The 22,449-nt window shown below is 45.8% G+C and overlaps 1 protein-coding gene across 4 annotated transcripts in view; it reads right to left on the bottom strand.

Moving 5' to 3' along the window:
- PDZD2 (PDZ domain containing 2) overlaps positions 1-22,449 on the bottom strand; it is a 232,501-nt gene that overhangs the window by 68,396 nt on the left and 141,656 nt on the right. For 2 of the 4 annotated variants that reach the window (XM_061189153.1, XM_061189154.1), the window contains exons 3-5: positions 17,485-17,627; positions 14,346-14,478; positions 8,907-9,062 (exon numbers count right to left, since the gene is read on the bottom strand). In XM_061189153.1, coding sequence (XP_061045136.1) covers positions 8,907-9,062; positions 14,346-14,478; positions 17,485-17,627 — 432 coding nt within the window. Of the gene's footprint in view, positions 1-2,456; positions 2,477-8,906; positions 9,063-14,345; positions 14,479-17,484; positions 17,628-22,449 lie in introns of those variants that run through there. The other 2 variants (XM_061189155.1, XM_061189156.1) reach the window with 2 other exon arrangements.

Genomic DNA, 22,449 nt, shown 5'->3' with positions numbered 1-22,449 from the left:
CTCTCCCCGTGCCCCAGACTGCAGGAAGGAAGAAGGCAGTTGGGGGCCTAAAAGCTCCTCTTATCTCAAAGCCATGCACAGATTGGTCCCTGGGCTTCATCCAGCTCCCAGCCAGGAGACTCTTAGGAGCCCTGCCACTTTGGGTCACGTCTGGAAGTTGCCATATGGCTAACAAAGGTGTGTGGTCAAACTGGCTGCTTTCTACAGTGGCCACCATCTTTCAAAGGTTTGCTTTTTAAAATCTGGGTGAGCATCAGAATCACCTGGGAAGCTTCTGAAACTAGACCCCACTCAGACCTGCCAAATAGGCTTCCCAGCGTGGAACCTGGGGATCGGATGATCCGCCTAAACCGCACCCTCCCTGTGCGTTTTAACATACACGAGAGCATGGAGCTACCTGCGTACATTCACGTGTCTGCTACACACAGCTCTTCCCTTCACGTGTTTGAAATGCGTTCACCTTTTCCTTCCAGGCCCTTTTGCTTTTCCCTCGTTGCTGCCTTGGCTATAACATGACTTGTCCAGGGGAACAAGTTTGCTCTCAGCAGAGCTCAGCCATCTTCTCTCTCACCAAGGATTTCCAGCCTATAAAACAGCAAGTATGGAGCAGCCAACCCTCCAAGGTTCCTGGTGGCTCTGACACTGTATATGACTATGTACCAGAACCTGCATCTTGAGACTCGAGTTCCATGCTGTCCTCTCTGGGGCCTGCTTGGCTAGTCTTTTCACTGACATTCCTCCTACTACTTCACCAACTCCCTGGGGATAGTCAATCCTTTGTTGTGGTTGATTTGTTAAAAGTTCCCTTTTCTAAATTCCCTTTCTAGCTGCTAGCAGCTCTGGAAGCTTAACCAAACAGAAAATAAGAAATCTACTCATTTGTTAATGAGGTGGTTCCACTAATGTCCTATTTTAAGGAAAGGGACACTGTTCTCCCAGTGCTATACTTCGAATACTTGGAAAAATGATCTTATATACACTGATATTTGTATACCAGATGGAAACTCCCAAAAGGGAGAGGCAGATACAAACAATAAATGCCTACTATGTGCCATGCCCATTTAAAATTTGTGGTGTGCTGGGCAAGACGGGCAAGTCAATGGAAGGTAACTAAGCCTTATGATGAGGGGCACGCAGGAGCATTAAGGAATGAGAGAGGGAACATCAACCGTCCACCTTTCTGCCCACCTGTCCAACCATCCATCCATAATACATATTGAGAGCCGACTGTGAGCAGACCTGACAGGAGACCTGTCCCCATGGATCCTCTACTCATGGGGAGGATGACATTAAGCAAGCAGTCATATGTATAAATATGTCTTTACAGTCTGTGTTAAGGGTCATGAAGGAAAATACAGTATGTATTACAGGCATGAAGGATATGCGTGTCCAGGAAGACTTCCTGGAGGAGGTGAGTCCTAAAGTTAGATAAGTAGAAAGTGGAAGCCCAGGGAGAAGGAAAGACTGTTCCTGACCCAGGAGCAGATGGAGGACATCTCTAAGCAGTGGCTGCCCCCGCCCTGTGCTCAGAGGGACCCTGCGACGCAGCAGCAGAGCCACCTGTGCCCATATGCGCAGCCTGTCCTAACACCCTCCCCTCGAGGTTTTAGTAAAGAACATTTGCTCCCCTTACAAAAAGCCCAGGGAGTCCTGAGCCAGTGTCTCTCTGCATTAATAGTTTTACTCTGTGAAGACCTGATTTTTCAGTCAGACACTAGGACCTTCCTGTTTTAACACTAATCGCACGTTTACACTCTTGGTGTTCTCTGTTCCTTGCATTAGCCTCTAAGTTCTATTCACCAGAAAAATCTAGCTCAGGGCCCAAACAACAGACAATCCCACACTCTGACTTCACCAGCAATGGCACCCTCAGACACTTCACTGCAAGCCCTCAGTGCCCAGGCTCTTTTGGAAGCACTTAAGAGCCAACACTTTATCACGTATTCAATCCAAATAAAACACAAGAGAGGGGCTTCCCTGGTGGCGCAGTGGTTGAGAATCTGCCTGCTAATGCAGGGGACACGGGTTCGAGCCCTGGTTTGGGAAGATCCCACATGCCGCGGAGCAACTAGGCCCGTGAGCCACAACTACTGAGCCTGCGTGTCTGGAGCCTGTGCTCCGCAACAAGAGAGGCCACGATAGTGAGAGGCCCGCGCACCGCGATGAAGAGTGGCCCCCGCTTGCCACAACTAGAGAAAGCCCTTGCACAGAAACGAAGATCCAACACAGCCAAAAATAAATAAATAAATAAATAAATAGAATACCATGGCCAAAAATTAGAAAAAAAAAAAAAGAACAAAAAAATAAAATACAAGAGAGCCTCTCCTTTCTCTCCGCATATAGATGAACATCTACCCCCAGGATGGTGCCTTTTCCAAAAGACTGTGATTCAGGTTCTCAAACCTCAGGGTTAAGCCATCAACAAACGAAGAATCAAACACCAACATCAGACTTACAGAATCATAAGATCCAGTTTGGCTCTTCTTTTCTCCTTTTGAGAGGTGAAGTCCTTTATTCCTTCTTAAACCCTAATAACCCCAATGTTCTCCAAGATTTTCCAAACCGGTGATTCCAAAAATGTTAGAACTGATTCCCTTGATGCCAAAGGAAGCCGGATACAGGTCTGCTGATTGATGTGCTAAACAAAATCTTCCCAGCTGAGCTTTGACAATTGCAGATTTGGCAACAACAATCATTACTTCCATTTTTGTTTTGTTTTTGTTAAATATATAAAAAGGGAAAGACAGGTTCCTAATCACTTAAGAGGTATCACCCATTCCACATCCTGTTATATTAAAACTCTTCTTCCTCTCTTCATTTTAAAAAGAGCCACTCCCTCAGAAGGCCAGATATATTTTTTTTCCTTAAAAACCTCATTTAAAAAAAGATGAAAAAAAAAAAAAAAGATGAACTAGACGCAAACTATTATATATAGGATAGATAAACAACAAGGTCCTACTGTATAGCACAGGGAACTGTATTCAATATCCTGTGATAAACCATAATGGAAAAGAATATGAAAAAAAAATGCATAGCTGAGTCACTTTGCTGTACAGCAGAAATTAACACATTGTAAATCAACTATACTTCAACAGTTAATTTAAAAATAAAAAAAGATGAACTATAATTATTTACACTTGAGAAAGGATACTCACTTTTTTCAATAGCTAATAATAATGCATGTGCCACTCATTTTATTGGAGGGCTCTAAAGTTCTCAAATGTTAGCCTTAGTCCAAATCACCGGGAAGGCTTATTAAAAAAATTTTTTTAGATGCCACCTCGGAGTTTCTGATTTAGCAGGTCTGGAGTGGGACCTGAGGATTTTTATTTCTAACAAATTTCCAGGTGATTCTGATGTTGCTGGTCTGGGGAACTTTGAGAACCACTGTTCTACAGATACATTTATGATTGAGAAATATGTACTGAGTATGTATTGAATACAAGGTACTTCATTGGATACTGGGGGTCCAACGAGGTATACCTGACTTCAAAAGTTTATAAATGTAAGTATTTTCTTTCTTCTCCCAAAAAGATATGTAGCAACAAATAAATAGAAAACAGCAGATGCTAAATGCCAGGTGAGCAGTGATTAGCAGATTTGGGAGAGCGCCAGGGAGGGCTGTGTGTGCGCACATGCATGGTGTGTCTGTGTGTGTGTGTGTGTGTGTGTGTGTCTGTGTCTGTGTGTGTCTGTGTCTGTGTGTTTAGGGCTGCCAGGAGCATATACAAGAGGCAAGGCAGCATAGGCAGGCTGGAGCCAATGGCTCCACGTTAAGGAGCTGTGATTGTAACTTCAGCGTGATTGAGACCCACTGAAGGACTTAAAAACGAAGTGACATGGTCAGATTCTCACTTAAAAATTGTCACTGCAGAGCAGAAGACAAAGTGGAGAAGAAAGCCTTGAGAAAGAATGGCCAAGCGAGTGGATCGGGACCGCAGTCGGTATGGGGGAGGGGACTAGACTCAGCTATTTCGGAGACCAGGCTGGCAGTCTTTAAGATGGGGATGTCTGTGGGAGGTGGAGGGAGGGCCCTCCCTCTGAAGCCAGACCCCCCTGAGATGGATGACAATCACGCACATGCCTGTGGGATTTCCCTGTCCCATCCTTGCTCCCTTTTTCTTGCCTCTGCGCCTCACACTTGATGTTCACCACATGCTTCTATTCTAAGCACGGCCCGAGCTTTTCGAAAGGAAAACCTCATGGCTGTTTCCTGTAGCCATGAAAAGATAACGCACAAGGGTGCTCATGGCAGATCCTGAGCGTTTGTATTACTTTTGCTCCACCTAAGTGCTTGGAGCGTCCACGACTTACAGGTGCAAGAAGAGTCAAAGTCAGAGTGGAACTCGGCTGCAGGTTTAATCATTATCATCTGGGAAGTAAAAGGCTTTGTGACTTTGCTGATTAAAACAGTTCCAGGTTTCTTTCGTTTCAGTGGTTCGATAGTGTTTAAAAATTATAAAACAAAGAGTCTTGGATTGTAAACGTAGAACTGAAACATTTCTTTTCCTCAGTAGTTCAGCACCTCTGGAAGGCCCAGCAGGGCAGACCCTGGGCAGATTGTGAAGGCGGGAAAATGTCGTGTGCCCACTTCCTGGCCCTGCAGGGCTCTGGCTCACACCCGGGTCGTCTGGCTTGAAACCAGAGCTCAAGAGAATGGCTGACAGATGGTGGGCGTTCAGGCAAGGGTGACGAGCCAGGGAGGAAGCCCGGTGTCCCCTCCTCCGTGATGCTTTGTGAGGGGGTGCAGTGGAAGGTGAAGTGGGGCGAGGTGGTGTCCGGGGCACACAGAAGGCAGAACTAACTGTCAAAGCAGGATGAGTGCTGGTTTCTCCACCGATGACAGTGGGTTTGGGATTTGTGTACGAGAGCTGGGGGTGACGTGACAGAGAAACCCAGAAGTACGGCCCTGGAACATGTGTACTTGTGGGGGACGATTGCTCAGAGTCATTTGTTTCTCCTTAAAGGCAACCTAAAATTTCCCAAATAAAGTGTGTGATGACGGAATGCACTGAAATTCCTTTGGCAAAATTGCAATAATAAGCATACACAACAATATGTGATTAATTGTTAAACTTTTTAAAGATAATGTTATCGGTGATGATGGGACCCGGGCACTGCTGTAAGTGTAAATTAGTAAATAAGCACTTCTCCTGCTACAAGCTATCTAAGCAAATAAGAAAATGAAAAATGTGCACAGAGCTACATGGACAAACATGTTCGGTACAGAATTCTTTATAATTTTAAAAATTAAATATACGTGTGACTGATGTAAATGGAATTTCTGGTAGAAAATTAGTAAAATAAATTATGGCATATCCATGTTATAAAATATTAGCCATTACAAATCATGTTTCAGAAGACCCTTTAATGACATGGGGAAACGTTCAGGATCATATCATTAAGACCATAGCAAGTTTCACAAGTATGTTAATATAAGGTCAATTAAAAATATATATGTGCTTAAGAAAAAAAATCAAGTAGAAAGGCATAGCAAAATGTTAAAGACGGCTCTCTTTGAACAGTAGGATTGTGGGTGATTTGTATTGTCTTTTGCGGGTTTTTTGGGGTCAAAAAACCCATTTATGTAGTGGAAACATTACTTTTGGAACCCGAACAACTCATTTAACTTATAATTTAAATTATAATACATTTATAAAAAACATGATAAAATTATAAAACTATAGTAAGTTTAAATTATAATTTAAATAAAAACATGTAACATGTAACACATTTAATAAATGTAATGGCCCATTTATTAGAGCAGTATTTAGTGTAAGAAAATTCCTAGACAAATAATTCCTTGGATTTTTTTTTGCAAGAGATTATGAATTATGCGATTAAAAAATATATGCAGACTATAAGCTCTCTACAGACTACTGTGCCACATTACTGGCTCCGGGCTTTCTCAGAGGAGGTGCAGGTATGTTGCAGAGTTTTCCTCTCTTTAAATCCTGAGCTTACTTAGCTCTCCATTGAAAACTGGCTGAGCTGGGCAGGGCACAGTTGCCGAGCAGTGGAATCTGTTCAGCAGGGGCGAGCTCTCCAGACTGTGGGCGTGTGAGGGGAGAAGTTGTGGGCTGGAGCCGGGCTGGAGAGCCACGTCTGGTTAGAAAGGTGGGAATAGCGGAGTCAGGCTGGAGTTGGGAGGTCTGCTGGCTGGACTGCCACACGCTCCATTCCCCTTCTGTACAGAGGGTGACTGCTGTACCAACAGAGAACGGCGAGGGCAGGGGAGGTCACAGGGAGGAAGGGTGGGTAGACTCAGAAAGATCGTGGCCTTAAAGGATGGGTGGACAATAGCGGGAGAAGAGACACGTGATGCCCAGCCTGTTCCAGGCTTATCCATGGAGCGTCTCTGTAGGTCATTCCTATAGGGGCGGGAACATGGATATTGCCCCATCAGCCCTCTGAGGCTGCCACGATACAGTCAGCTACGAGCCAGGGGTATAACTGTAATGTTTACGCTGGATAAACCTAGTTAGATTTTGTTGTCATTTTTTCATTAGTTTTCAATGAATGCTTGTCCCGTTGTTTGTTTCTAAATTTATTTAGTTATTTATAACTCAGCACCAGATGTACTGGCTACATTCTAGGGATTCACTGGGAACTCAAGCCAGTCATCGCATTCCCACATCTCATGGAGTTCACAGTTGGACGAGAGAAACAGATTTTAATCAAATAATCACAAATCTAAATGTAACAAGCAGTTCAGGGGAAAGCCATATGGTCTTGGTATGAGAGCTAAGAGATTTAATATAGATTGGATATATTCTGGAAGTTTCTCTGAGGAAGTAACACTAAAGGATCCAAAAGATGAATTGGAGACACAGAGAGATCAAACGTATGGACACCAAGGGGGAAGGGTGGGGTGGGATGAATTGGGAGATTGGGATTGACATATATACACTATTGATACTATGTATAAAATAGATGATTAATGAGAACCTACTGTGTAGCACAGGGAACTCTACTCAACACTCTGTAGTGACTTAAATGGGAAGGAAATCCAAAAAAAGAGGGGTTATATGTATACGTATAGCTGATTCATTTTGCTGCACAGCAGAAACTAACACAACACTGTAAATCCACTATACTGCAATAAAAATTTTTAAAAAACCCCCAAAACAAAAATGAATTGGAGTCAGTCAGGCAAAGAGGATTCCAGAGAGACAGAACAGCATTTGCAAAGGTCCTATGGCAGAAAAATGTACGGTCATCATGAAGGACTGCAGGAAGGGCAGTGAGCTTGGCGTGAGGTGAGGCCCAAGAAGTGGGCAGAGGTCAGTCAGGGAGACAGTGGAGGTCATGACCATTAGTGTGGTCTCTATCCTTACTAAAAGTAAAATTAAGGGAAAAAGTAAGGAAAAAGTGGCTACTGAATGGTGTCATAATACAAAGAGGCGGGAATAATCACACAGTTGTCTTTAAACTGTTTACTTTAACCCCATCCATTCAGCTCTGATTGACCTGCTTTACAGGTTAGTCTTCTGAGAAAGCTTTCCTTTGAGGGAAAAGCTGTTGGAACAGTGTTTGAAATCAACAATGGGCCTGTACAGGACCTCTGGGAAAATTACAAAAAGTACCACTTCTTCAAGATGTTTTCCTTCTTTTACTGGAAAATTGTCTTAACATACTGATTTTCTTAGAGCAAAACTCTTTACTGCCATCTTCCAGAAAACTGTCCTCATAAACATAAAAGCCTATGATGTTTACGATGTAAATGGTGCCCCCTTAGATTTGGCACCTTTGTGCAGTCCACAACCTGCACCACCATACTCAGTGGCCCTGGAATTCCCGTGATCATAAAGAAAGGGGAAAAGTAACTTCTTCTTCCTTAAATTCAAGTAGCATATCATGTAAATGGGAAAAGAGATTTTTTTTTTTTTTGTCTTCTAAGGCAGAGGTCCCCAACCCTTTGGGCACCAGAGACCGGTTTCGTGGAAGACAATTTTTCCTCGGACGGGGTGGGGGTGGGTTGGTTCAGGCGGTAACGCGAGCAATGGGGAACGGCAGGTGAAGCTTCGCTCCCTTGTCCGCCACTCACCTCCTGCTGTGCGGCCCGGGTTCCTAACAGGTCGCGGACTAGTACCGGGGTTTGGGGAACCCTGTTCTAAGGCCTAATTATAAAAAGACTAATTTCCCAACGCTTACCCATGCTGACTAGGTTCAGTGCTGATGGGAAGGAGTAAGGGTTCCAAATGGCAGAAACAAAGCACCCTCCCCAGGGCTGGTTGGATGGGGAACAGTGGCTAACAAGGTTTTACACTAAAAATGACAAATCTACCAGATCTGGGATACAAAGAGGAGACCATAGAGCCGCAATGCAACCACAGTTAACCACAAGCCCTCCCGACTCTGTGCCAGACCACGCCGGGGAGCAGCCCACAAGGGCGTGAGGCGTCACAGGCTGGGTAAGGAAGCGCTACGAGCCGTGGGAAAGTCCTGATTTCATGAAAACTGGGAGACACATCCATACAACTTCACCTGAATGGGTTCTGTGTTATTTTAACATTCCACTTTCAACCAGACATCTCTCAGTCTAAGTGTAAATTCACAAACGATAGTTTTCAAACACTGTATCAAGAAGTAGCAATAAAATCCTTGTATATATTATTAGACTTCTTAGAAATTGATATACGCACTGAACTCAATACCCAATTGCTCTCGTATTTCCAGTGTCAATTCCAGTGTCAATTTTTTTTTTCCCTTAAATAAAAAGTATTACCCTCACAGATTTTTCTGGATGATTCTGACAAAAAAATAAAAAGATGCACTCTGGTCCTCTCCCATCCCGGTCTCGACCATACTATCTATCTCAAGCTTTTATCTCTGATCCTGGCACCCATGTCTTCGGGAAAACATCGTCCCAGCAGAGTAGCCCGGGAAAGCACAGGCACACTTACTGCTCCCTGGACGGAAGACGATCCGGTTCCTTTGTCCTCGTCCCCGTCTGGCTCCTGGTCTTCGTTGTCGGTCCAAGAGGACACGTCCTCTACCGAACTGGTCAGATCAGGCAAACTCTTAGATGTTAGCCTGAGGAGGTCCTCTGCAGAGCTTTCCTATGGGGACACAATGAAAGGCCCACGAGTTACCCCATGATGTCAAGGTCAAGGTCAAGGAAAACCTAGCTGAGTCAACCGTGGGTGGTCACGTGCTCCCAATCCAAAGACTATGTGGAGTGCAGGTTCCACATTTCCAGGGGTGCAAGGTTACCTCAAATGTCAGGAGTATGGACCCAATTCAAACCCAGACCATTTTTTTTTTTGATGAATCTGTGTTTCTTAGGTGAATGTTTCCATGGGCAATCTAAACTCCCTGAACTTAAGATCCTTTGATGCCCTCCCCTGTCTTACTTTCAGGATATAGTTTAAACTCCCTCATTGGCAGACTAACATCAGAGATTTGGCCTCTGCCCAGCTCTCCAAACTCACCCCCCTCCATTCTCCCCTCCCTTCCATTCAAGCTGTACTGACTTTCAATCACGCCGGGCTCCCCCCTGCCCTGTTGCCTTTTCCACCAGCAGCTCCCCTGCCTAGACCACCCTTCCTCTCATGACTAAGCCCTCTCTGGGCAAAGCTTGAGCATCATCTCCTGCAAGCCTTCCTGGATCACCTCTGGAGGCATTTGCCTCTCCTTTCCCCTCTAATGTCCTCTACAGTTTATCGCCTCGCTGTGTGTGTCTAACTTACTCATCTATCTCCCCTGCTTGTCTGAGAGTTCCCCAAACCATGTCTACTCAGTGCAGTGTCCCCAGGCCTAGCTCAGAGCTCAAACATCCACCATATCCTCCTCTCCCTCATTGCTCATCTCACAGGCCCATGGTCATTAGAAAGAGATTAGATTGTTTAGTGAATCACAATGTCAAAGTGGAGACTGATAATGTCTCTGCAACGAAAGCAGCCCTTGAACAACTTTTAAAGGTCAACAAAAACACATGGAATCAGACTCTATTAAGATTAGACTCCAAAGGGGGCTTCATCAACACAGCCCTTCCTCCCTACACACAAATAAGGTCAGAATGGGTTGAGGGATGCAGGCGAGATCAGTGAGACCACGTGACAATCCCAAGGACAAATGAGGCATACACAGGAGCCGAGAGCTCTCCTGGGAAATGACACAGCACTTGAGGCCAGGGACCGGGGCTGCAGGGCTGATCTGAGGCCAGAAAAAAGGAGCAATGTGTCCTCTCCTCTTTCCCCCATACCAGCAATTTCTACAAGGAAGGAAACACGTGGAGAGTTTTGATCATCATATTCCTTGGGGGTTGACAGAAAAGAGAATAACAAAAAATACCCATCTTATACAAGGGACGTTACAAACTACTACGGAGTTGGCACCTGGTGACAATGTCGCTTGTTACTAGTTTGATGCAGTTTCCACCTTCAAGGTACCTGAAGCTCATTCATTTTAGATCAGTAATTTGTGAACACCATACTTTTAGACCTTGCCTGAGGAAGGGAAAAAGAGTTACTAATGAGAAAGTGAGTTGAGTCCTCTTCTGTGATGTCAATTCTGCTCAGCTATTAATAGAAAGCTTAAAAAAAGTGAAAGTCCCTTGGGGGCTTCCCTGGTGGCGCAGTGGTTGAGAATCTGCCTGCCAATGCAGGGGACACGGGTTCGAGCCCTGGTCTGGGAGGATCCCACGTGCCGCGGAGCAACTAGGCCCGTGAGCCACAATTACTGAGCCTGCGCGTCTGGAGTCTGTGCTCCACAACAAGAGAGGCCGCGATAATGAGAGGCCCGCGCACCGCGATGCAGAGTGGCCCCCACTTGCCGCAAATAGAGAGAAAGCCCTCGCACAGAAACGAAGACCCAACACAGCCAAAAATAAATAAATAAATAAATAAATAAATATTTTAAAAAAAGTGAAAGTCCCAACTGCTGTGTAAATTTCACAATAGCCACAGGATGGAATACTCCGCCGCCATAAAAAATGCTGCTCTAGAAATTTATTTCCTGATGTGGAAAGAGTTCTTATAGTATGTTACTTACCGGAAAAGCAGGTTAAAAATAATATGTAAGAACCGTATTAATAACAGATGTAATAATAAACTGGATACAATACTGTGTGATAACCATAAAGGAGCACATTTCTCCAAGTGTTCACTGTGACCAACTACATTGTTCAGAACCCTTTATAGTTCATTAATCTTCCAAACATCCCGTGAAGCAGTTATTGATTCTCATTGTACAAGTCAGACTTCGAGAGATGTAGCAACTTGCTCAAGATACACAGCTTTCAAAGGGCTGTGCTGGCACCTGAATCCTGGTGGGACTGCCTCCAGGTGCACTGTCTCCTTGTGTTTGATTCCATTTAAAAGAAAACGTGCGTGTATTTGCACACACATATGCGTTCCTGTCTGGAAGGACACGCCAGTTAGCGGATAGTTACTGTTGGCGGTGTTACAAACATTTTATCTTCTTTTTCTTCTCTATATTTTTTCTGGGCTTTCTACATTAGATATAATGAATACATATTTCTTGTTAATAAAAACCAACAGTGAAACAAACAAGAGAGAGAGCACGAGAGAAAGCTGTATTGCTATGCATGTACTTCTAGGAATATCAGAATGAACTTGGATATTCTGAGTTTATTCATTCAACAAAAACTTTCTAAGCTCCTCTGTATACACAAATGACATATTTGTGTGGAAACATGAGACACCCTCTCCAGAATAAAATAACTGCTATATCTCCAAAACAATGCCTTAAAGTTTTGTGACAAGGTGACGATTATTTGCAATAATGAATTTAGATTTTTTATTACTCCTTATATTCAGTTAAGTCAAAAGTTCTTTTTCTTTTCTCCTTCTCTTCAAATATAAAGACAGAAACAAAGCCTGTGGATGACTTGGTCTTGTGGGATGAAGAAGAGGAACAGATGCCCAGAGGTGCCTAAAGATTGACTTCTTTTTTCTCCTCCATGGATGAGCACCTTGGATGGTGTAGATTAAGTTCGGGAACAAACAGCAGGCAGCTGCCGTAACAGCGTACTGCCTAGCTGTAAATGGAGCAAATGGGAAGGAGTGAAAGGAGTCGCAACTCTGAGGACTGGGTCAGCCTTAGGGCCACAGCTCAGGACAGCCGGCCAAGAGTCAACGGATTGAAAACCAGAATGGACACCTGTTCCTCAGCTCTGGATGCTGCTCAGCCCTACAAAGACCCCAGCAAGTGTCCCTAAATGTCCAAGCCTCTGGCAGGAACACATTACCTTTTTCTAATACCATTGGCTCTGGTGTCCTTTATATCTTATGCGACTAAGGGGCAGCATGAAACTCTGAAGTCCAATGAACCCAGGATGAAACTTGCTTCTGTCACCCACTGCTTGTGTGACCTCTGGGCAAATTAATTAACCTCTTACATTTTAGCTTCATCCTCTGAATAAAATGAACGAATGGCTCTCTCATGGGATTTAAGAATTAAATGAGATAGTAGGTACGAATTGCCTGGCACCCAGCGGAACCCAATACATGGGAGTGTCTTTCTTCCTTCAAGTCAGTGAAAATATTGGTCAGGCTTCAAAATCTGTTTTCAGAAATCTCATGTGTGCCCCTTAATTACCCATGAGTGGCCCCTTTTTGTTTTTATTTTATATTTTCTTTGTGTAGTATGTTTGTGGATAATGGCTGACACTGAAGAGACTTCTCTTCCTCATTTTCCAACTAGCAGGAGAAAGACGTTAGCACAGAAATAAAGGTTTGGGGGACATGGTATAACACCTGTGCAGAACCCCTGTGTTCTTAAGCTGCAGGCTGTGGGGAGGTGGGCCGTGCAAACATAGGACTGTGTGTGGTGCATGCGTGTGTGTGTGTGTGTGTAAGAACCAGTAATGCTTTCCAAACTCCCACCACATCTGGCCAAATGAGGAATTTGTTTCTCCTTCCCTCACAGCCTTCCCCTCCTTGTGGGATTCACCAGGCTGACCAGGAACATCCCTAGCTTTGCCCCTTCCCCACTCCTAGGGAGGGGATGCCCCACGGCACCTCTGGGAGGGGAGCAGGGGGCCTGTGAATGGAGAGTGTCTCAACTCCTGCCTCCAGGGCCTCCGTGTCAGCTCTTCCTGCCAAGTCTTTGCCAAGGCTCTATATTCTGGTTGGAAGCCTAAGGGTCTAGGTCAGGGACTTGGGGTAAACGGTATAAAGGGAGGAAAGCCGATTTTTCAGATGGCTCAAAATACTCTTCTCATCTATTTATTAAACACTCCCCCAATAGGCAGTAGACCATGCAATCTAAGAAAGAAAATATATAAAAACCTGTAGATGATGGGTTCAAAAATCGCATCAGGGATAACCGGGGGAAATCAGCCATCCTGTCAAGAGCATATTGCTGCAAAGGGTTAAGGACTGGGGGGCCTCACACCCGTTCTCCCCTCAGCTGGCTCTGGGATAAGCCCGTGGCTCCACTGCACAAGCCCCCGAGCCCTATGGGCTCCTCCCTAGTCTCATCAGCAGCACCGTCTCATCAGACAGTGGAGCAGATCCCAGACAGCCCAGTTCCTCGCCTCCTGCCACACAGCTGGGGCATCCGGCCGCCTCTACCCAGTTCTCTAAGGTTGGCGAGACCCCCGGGAGAAAGCAGATGGGGGCCCGGACCTCAGCACTATTTTTACACGCTCCGGGGTTGGGGGTGAAAGAAGCCCCAGCCTGAGGCTGGGTGACGAAGAAGTGGCAGCGAGACGGAGGGGACAGACAGACACCACTGGGCGTCAAGAACCAGGGTCCCGGCTGCACTGCCGGCGGCAGCATCAAGGCCTCCTCGAGACGGGAGCCCCCACGGAAGCTCTGCCTCGCTGGGTCATTTGTAGAACTGAGGAGGAAGAAGGCGGGGGTGTGGCGGGACAAGCGGGGTTCACAGGCTTCTTCCAGCAGCAACGCTCTGTGCTGCGGGGAGCCCCGGCAGCCCGTAGCCTGCCCACGGACGGCCCGAGCCCCCTTCCTGTGGGACCTGGAAGATGCGCATCTCCCACCCCCCTCCCGCCCCTGCTGTCCCACTGACTTCCGCATCTTCTCCTTGGTTTCCCCCTGGACCAGTTGCTACTCTGTCCACCCTGTCTTTCCTCCTACCCTCCCATTCTTCCCTTTTCCTTAGTCCTGTTATTGCTTTTCCATCTCCTAGATATACCCATAAAGACCCTTAAAGGAAGGCAAGATGATTAAATGCCCTTTAGCTCAGGGTCCCTTGTGGGCTCGTGCCACAGAATCATGGCTATTTGAATGGCCCAAGGTAAAGGCAAGTATGTGTGTATGTTGGGGGGGGGGGTGTCGTACATGGGGAGGGCTTGAAACCAAATCCACCGCCACCATCATTTAAAATATTTTACAAAACAAACAAAAACCACCTACCTTGCTGGCCACCACCAGCTGAACCACTCCGGTGGCTGAGCGAAGAATGGCTACAGCTTCCTCGTGGGAGAGCCCGACTAGTAAGTGACCATTGATTACCAGCAGCTCATCTCCTAAGGACAGTCTGCCATCCCTGAGGAAACGGAGATGGGAAAGAAAATCCCTCGTCAAGACGTTCTGGGCTGGAGAAAGGCCATCTTCCTGGAGCTGGGGAGGGCTGTGAGAGGGGACAGTTAAAAATGGGCTAAAGAGGAGAAGGGACAACTGGATACAGCTGGGATGGGGCTGCTTCATCCTTCCGTCTGCCCAGTTAGGGGAGTGAGGAGCTTCACGATTTCAGATGGTCGTTTAGTAACAAGCACCATCTCAAGTTACCACCATATCCCACATCAATGTCAACGAAACGTCTTCCATCCAAGTGGAGACGAGATAGAGGAACTGAGACCCCAAGGCTTTAGGATAGTTAGTCGTTCTTTTCTCAGTCCTACCTGCCACCCTGCCCTTGAGACTGAGTCATCAGCTGAGTCTGTGAGCTGAGCCCCAAAAGAGCGAAGGTATCCTAAGCTCACCAGGAATCTTTCTCTAACCCACGTCCCTCTCTCTTCCTAGGTGACACACCCTTGCCCAGATTTCCTCTGTGGCACCTGTGGCACTACACCATGTGTGTCTGTAACCCCGCCCCCAAGAGTTACAGGGCCTCGAGGGTAAAGTCTCACGATGCCTCCTTCTTCTTTGTGTCCCTACGGCCAAGCTTCATAAGCAGAAGGATGAACAGAAAAATGAACAAAGAAACTGCCTAAGTTACTGCTTGCTGTTGTAGGTATCAGACCTGGTGTACCACACAGGTGTACAAACATGTTCTATTTCTTTATTTCCTTTAAATTAAGTGAATGACCTGGAGTTTCCTTCCCACTGGGCTGGCAGGAGGCCCAGTCGTCACGGGGTCTGCCTGCCCTACAGTGGGTCAAGGGTGGCAGACTGTTACAGAGCACTGGGCAGGTCCCGTCAATCATGGCGGGTTAACAGTGTGTGGGTTCCAACTGAGCCTCCAATGGCCTGGTCTCCCATGATCCCAAAGCAGTCAGAGGCTTTTCATCTGCATCGCTAAATATGGGATGGGAAATCTGGTGAGGCTGAGAGACCCAAAGCCCAGGATTCCACCATCCCCTCTGAAGGCTTTACATCAGCATCCAGGATTGGGTGGGACCCATGCTTGTCTCCAACACTCCCAGATTCACCCCACTCTGTTTCTCTCTAATCTATGGACTCTCTCCTCCTTGCTTTGTTTCAATGAACTGACCAAGTTCTCTATCCTCCCCACCTCACCAGTCTCTCTCTGTGTCCTCTAGGGCATGCATCATAATCTTTTCTATGAATCTAGGCTTTAACAGAAGACAGGAGGCACCAGAGACTCTGACAGCCTCTGCTTTCTCTTCTTCAAAAATCCCTAAAGCAGAGAAATGCTAAGAACCCCAGGATGTTGTTCAGGATGGAAAGAGAAGGGGAGAGGAAAACCACAGAGAACAAGCAAACTGGAACGTCAAAGAGGTATGTGGGTGGGCACTCTGGAGGAGAGGGATTCAGGAATACAGGAGAACGTAGTGGTTTGGGCCAGTGTCCCTGGGCTTACTTATCCACACCACCATCAAGATCATCCCTGTCCCTGTTCCTTTTATTTCCCTCTTTAATCACACATTTCTCATCTCCAGTTATTAACTAGAATGCCCCACATATAAATTAAATACCCACCCACCCACACACACACACATCTAAGCTAAGGCTGTAAGAAAATGGTGAGACCCAGTAGAAATAGCTCACATGGAAAATAGAAAAGAACAGTTCTACATAAGCTCATCTCTGAGCACAGGAATTTCCTAATTGCCAACTTTCCAAAGACAGACTAGAACCTGAAACCTAGGACTAATGGGAAAATGTCTATCTCATGAGAGTTCCTTAAAGCATCCATCATTTGGGAAGTGTAATGATGCTCTTCTGCATACAAACTATCTAAGGTCTTAATCTTTCAATAATTACTGCCACCCAGATAACTGACACCTGCAGTTAATCTTATTTCTACTTGAGTTATCAGGATCGTACTCTCTACTTAGGGGAATGATGAGCATGAAACACCTTGATAGTTTGTGCCCTGGTCCTCTCTTTGGTATTCTATTCCTCAGACTAAATACCTTGAGCTCCGTCAACTGTGGCTCATGAGATACATTTCCGAGAGCTCCCTCGGTCTCGAGCAGGCCAATACTGCTCCGGTTTGGCATCGCCCCCTTAGCGTCAGGGTACCTGGACTGACCACTAATTCCAGACTAGATTCACCTCCCTCATCAGTGAAACTCTACCTTTATCCACCTACTGTATACGTATGGACATCCAACATATATACACATCCCACTGTGCTTTGCAAACAGTAGATGCCCTATGTATACAGAAGCAATTAGCTACATGGCAAGAGCATACCTTACATTTGGGGACGGCTACATCCCTCTAACTCAACATGGACTTCTTCTTTGACATGCTCTGCCTAAGCACTGTCCCTCTTCCTACTTCAGATGACCGTTCAGGTTAAAAAAGAAGCTTTAGAGTGTGAATTGTTTTCAGGTCACAAGGAGAAAATTCACATTTATTTTTCCCCCTCCACATCTGCACGGCAGAGACACACATATCTAAGTGTGTTTCCAATCTGGATAGACCCGACGGATCCAGAAACGGCACACGAACTGTGGTCACGTTTAAACCCCATCACTTTCCCAAGTCATCAGCCATAGTCTCATGGGAGTGACGATGTCAGGGATGTGGTGTTCCAACGCGTGGATAAGGAACCACGTGTCACAAACATCCCGAAAGTCAGGATAAGTAACATTCACTTGACACTCAAACTGGATTAGAAAGAAATCTAATCTTTCCTTCATGGTGTGGCAGAGCTTGCAGTAGCCCCAGCAATTAACCACTTCCTGTGCTCAGAGGGGTGTTTAATTAGAACCGCTCGGGCCCGACCTCCTCCTGTGCTCCAGCATCATCCTTGTAAACTGTAATCCCCAGTGCTCTGACCGAACAGAAGAGTCCCGGCACCCGGGGGAAGGGAAGGGGAGGACAAGGAGGCAGAGAAAGGGGAGAGTTATCTAGTCACCTGTGAGCGGCACCTCCTTCCTTCACTTGGGTGACAACGATAGCGTGAGGTGAGCGCTTTGATCCTCGGCCTCCACTAACCTGAATTCCCAGCCCATCCGATTCTTTAAGCAGCTCCATCTTCCATATCCGGCCAACTTCCTCCTTGGAAGAAAAAGTGAGCACAATGTGAAGTATCTGGACAGACATGCACCACTGTCAAAGGAGAGGGGAGCGGGGAGGTCCAGCCAAGTATTCGTCACTTGTCGACAGATAGCGCAGGGGACCACCGATGAGAAAATTCTGTGGGTTGGACCAAAGTCTCGAGCTGGCAGCGCTGCCCAAAGCAACCTTCTGTGATGATAGGAGTGTTCTCTGTCTGCACCATCCAATAGGAGCCACCAGCCACAGGTGGCTACCGAACACTTAAAGTATGGCTGGTGGCAACGGAGACACTGAATTTTTAATTTCATTTCATTTTAATTAAATTTAATTAGCCATCTGTGGCTAGTGGCAATGACGTTGGACAGCACAGCAAAAGTGATTTGTGAATTTCCTGACCAGGGTCCTGTTAAGTAAAGCTCTTCTGCCTGGAACCCAGATACCACTACGTGTGTAAATACTGGCTGCGCCTGGGTTCCTTTTATTTACAATGGCTACTAATTGATAAAGGAGGATGAAAGGAAGACAGAGCTAGGTCTTGGTGCCAGGAGACTTCAACTAGTTTGAACCAAGCGCTGCCACTTGGTACTTACGAAAGTCACGTAAGGCCTGAATACCTCAGTTTCCTTGCCTTTAAAGGGACTTCCCTGGTGATGCAGTGGATAGGACTCCGTGCTCCCAGTGCAGGGGGCCCAGGTTCGATCCCTGGTCAGGGAACTAGATCCCATATGCATGCCACAACTGGGAGTTTGGATGGCGCAGCTGGGGAGCTGACGAGCTGCAACTGAGGAGCCCCGGAGCCACAACTAAGGAGCCCCGGAGCCACAACTAAGGAGCCCAGCTGCTGCAGCTGAGACTTGGTGCGACCAAATAAATATTAGAAAAACCCGAAAACAAACAAAAAAAACATATAACTATTTAAAAAAAAAATAAAGTGGGGTTAATTATTAATACTTCCAGGTCTGGTGTTAGGATTAAAGGAGACATTTATGGAAACAGGCAGCAGTGCTCCTGACATCTAGTAGATACATAATAAATGTTGATAGGTAACCACATATGACTTACACATGCATATCATATATGTTAAAAACATCATATTGAATTGAATCTCAAACTTCCTTAAAATATATGAATGAGATCTTGGGTAGGAGAAACCAAAACAGGAAATTCACCGATGAATCTGTGATCAACTTCTGCACGCATTGGTCGGTACGCTCTTTAAATGCATTAAAGAATGCTTCAACAACTATAAAAATCTATCCCTTTTATTTTATTTATTTATTTATTTATTTATTTAGGCCACGCCACAGGGTTTATGGGATCTTAAGTTCCCCGACCAGGGATTGAACCTGCGCCCTCGGCAGGGAAAGCGAGGAGTCCTAACCACTGGACCTCCAGAGAACTGCCAAAGATCTATCCTCTTCAAAAACTAATAAAGGAGTCTAAGTCCTCTTGACTGCTAGTAGCTTTTCTGCTCTGGTTTATTCTCCATGTGACTCCGTATTTCACTCCAAGGACACAAACATACACTCACTGCAAAATGTTTGATAACTGGCTGCTCAGAGAAATGAAAGCAAAAGCTTCTAAAGTGATTTATTTGAGAGTCTGACTTTAGGCTCATCCCAAAGTCCTTGTTGGCTCCAGGTATATAGGTAGGGGTCACAATGCATTCCTCAATTTATAAAAGAAAAGCTATGTGTTTTCTCCATTCATCGTGAAGGTCCAACAGAACTGTGAAAGTCCAATACAGACAAAGCCAGCATCTCCCTAAAAATAGGCAACCTGCCCATTCAAGCTTCTTGCAAAAGAGGAAAAATGTGAAGCATTTAGAAAATCTGAACTGCATACTGTCAGCAACTAAAATGCAACGGTAAAAAAAGCAGATGTTGAACGGTCACTAATGTGCAGCAACAGGAACGTCTAGGGAAATTATTACCAGACAGAGACCTGTTGGGCTCTTTTCCTCGCCCAGCGCAGCTCACGGGGGCTCCATGACTCCAGCAACATGCCGCGGTGCCAGCTGTCTCCTCCATCCACTGACCACAGGCCCACGAAGCCTGTCTGGCCAAATGTAACCGCAGAAGTCACTGGCTTTTCCCACAGTAGTTCATGAACTTGTCAACGATCCCTACACCATCCCTTCGTCTCACTTTGGACTCCCTGGGTTTTGGTTGGTTGCCTCTGACCTCTGGAACACCTTTCTCTCTTTCCCATTTAGAAGGAGCCTTCCTGGCCTTCAGAGTCTCTCACAGCTCCACGACTTCCAAGGAGCCATCCTTGAGAATCAGTGCTACCACGAGATAGCAACCTTCAGTGCTTCCACTACACGAGACCCTATGCCTATCGGAGGACCCCGAAGAGAACAAAGGCAGGGGTGCTCCGGTTAGCTGTTATCCCGGCGTGCTGGGCATCCCACACTGGCACATGGGCCAGCCCTGTGGCTGCTTCCCTGGGCCTCATGGTGCAGGTAACAAACGAGAGCTGACGGTGGCTTGACTTTTTTCCTTGGAAGATATGCCATGGCTCCTGGGGTCTTGAAGACGTGGGACAGTGTTCCTCCCTCCCCCAGTACAGAAAAGCTGTAGAACTCTTTCCCAAGAACAACACGGACCATTATGAGAGCCCAGAAATAAGAAAACCCCTTTGGTTTTAGCCCAAATTAGTTAAAACCTATCCATCCCTATTACTAGTTACACCATCATCTTCTCCCATCCTACCCTCCTTTTGCTAAACAGAACATGTTAACTATGGCTCACAGAGGATGTGACAATAATTTTTAAATGCTTAGAAATAGTACTTGTGACAAGAAACATGCAAAACTACATTCATGGGGAAAGAAGAATGGCCTAAATGTTGACCCTGACAGAGGAGTTAAAGACAAGAGCACCCACACGCCCACTCCACACCCCTGCCCCTGCCCAAGATGCACACAACTAGTTAAAAGCAAAACAAAACCAAAACACATATCTAATAGAAACGGCTTCAGAGGGCAGAAATGACCAATCTGTAATACAGCCCCCAACTACACTAGTCCAGAAACAGATTTTCTTTTACCCGATAACATGATTTTTCCCTGACAACAGAGAGCAGAAACTAGAAGGGGAGAATTCAAAGAAAATGATGCAAATTTCCTCACCCTGGAATTTCTTGATCATCTAATGAAGGAGCTCTGAGGAACACAAAGAGAGGCAGAAACAGGAAGAGGCAGATGTTATCGGTCTCAATTGTTATCGGTACAATTGTCAGTAGTAAATCTAGCTGCCTACAGCTGAAAGCAGCGCTGTTAAAAATAAAATCAGTGTCTAAAGTGTATTAGCCTAACGCTGGCACTGGCCAAAAACCAACAGGCCAACTTAAAAACAATAATGTCAAGTATATTTCCAACTGCCTCCTTACAATTCCACTTAGGTATCCGCTACACACACCAGTAGGGTCAAAACAGGACTCTCCTTCTTTCCCATCTCGGTGGGAATAGCAACATCATCTACTCGAGCTTAAGAGGATATGCAAACCAAAAACCCATGAATTGTCTTTGATTTATCCTTCTATTTCCTACACCTAAACCATGAGTGAGACAGAAAAGCTCTATTTGCAAAACAGATACACATTCATCTACCTCTGCTCCTCTTCCCTGACACCACCCTCGTCAAAGCCACCAGCATCTTTAGCTTGGGTTATCATAGTGGCCTCCAATCTGGTCTCCCTTTTTATGCTTTACCCCTCACAAACCACTATTATCCACTACGCATCTAGGGTAAATGTTAAAAAATATATATATATCATGATGCACTCAGCTTAAACCTTTCGACAGCTCCCCACTAGACTTAGAATAAGGTCCACACGCTTTGCAATGGCGAACATGAACCTTTGTAATCTAGTCCCATCCACATCTTCCACGTCACCTCCTAGTCGTCTCCCCATCACTCACTGTGCTGCGGTCTCTCTGCTCCTGGAATATTCTATCATTCCTGTCTTACGGCAGCTGCATGTGCTAGTTCCTCGCCGGAAACATTCTGCCCCCAGATTGTGCAGGGCTGCCCTTTCCTGACACTCAGTCTTTAGCTGAAACATGGCCTCTTTAATGAGGTCTTTTGCCGACGACGCCCAATATCAATTTGCCCCCTGCCCATGTCACTGCAGGGCCATCTTTCACGTCACTGTTTTACTTTATTTATCGTACTTATGGTCAGCATCTAACATTCTGATTCATTTTCTTATGTATTGCTTGTGGCCCCTTATACGTGACAAATGCCGCAGGACAGGAACTTTATCTCTCATTTACAAATGGGTTCTCCAGCAGCTAGAACAGTGCCTAGCACATAACAATACTGCATAAATGTCACTGAATTAACAAATAGAGAATGTTTGTCCACTAATCCTAGGGTTCTTCAAAGTTATTGAGACTGACGTTAAGAAGTTTGCCCAGATGGGAGACCTGCCTGTTTGCCAATGATCAGCGTGTGAACACAGATCCAGTTGTAGAGATGATTGAGTTCTGAAACAGATCCTGTCTAGACAGAGGGCTTGGGCCTTTGCTTCCTTTTACATTGGCTTAAAGGGCAATGAGACTTTGTCAGCCTGTTGAGAAAAAGCCAAACCACGCAAAATTGGACGCTACGGACGTCTATATTAATGTTGTCAGAGTGCTACCCTTTCCTGCAAACCGCCAATTACTGTGTGAGCTCACACATGCATCTCTTCACGAAGGCACACACAGGGATTTATTTACCAAAACAGGGGTGGTACATTAAAGGGAGCGGCCTCGGCAGCATTTAAATGACCTCATCTGCTAGAACCCAAAATAAAATTTTACAACAGCATCTTT

The sequence above is a fragment of the Eubalaena glacialis genome, chromosome 4, assembly GCF_028564815.1.
Source record: "Eubalaena glacialis isolate mEubGla1 chromosome 4, mEubGla1.1.hap2.+ XY, whole genome shotgun sequence".
Lineage (NCBI taxonomy): Eukaryota > Metazoa > Chordata > Mammalia > Artiodactyla > Balaenidae > Eubalaena > Eubalaena glacialis.
Note: the sequence above shows the minus strand (reverse complement) of the source record. Positions and strands in the feature narration are given on the sequence as shown.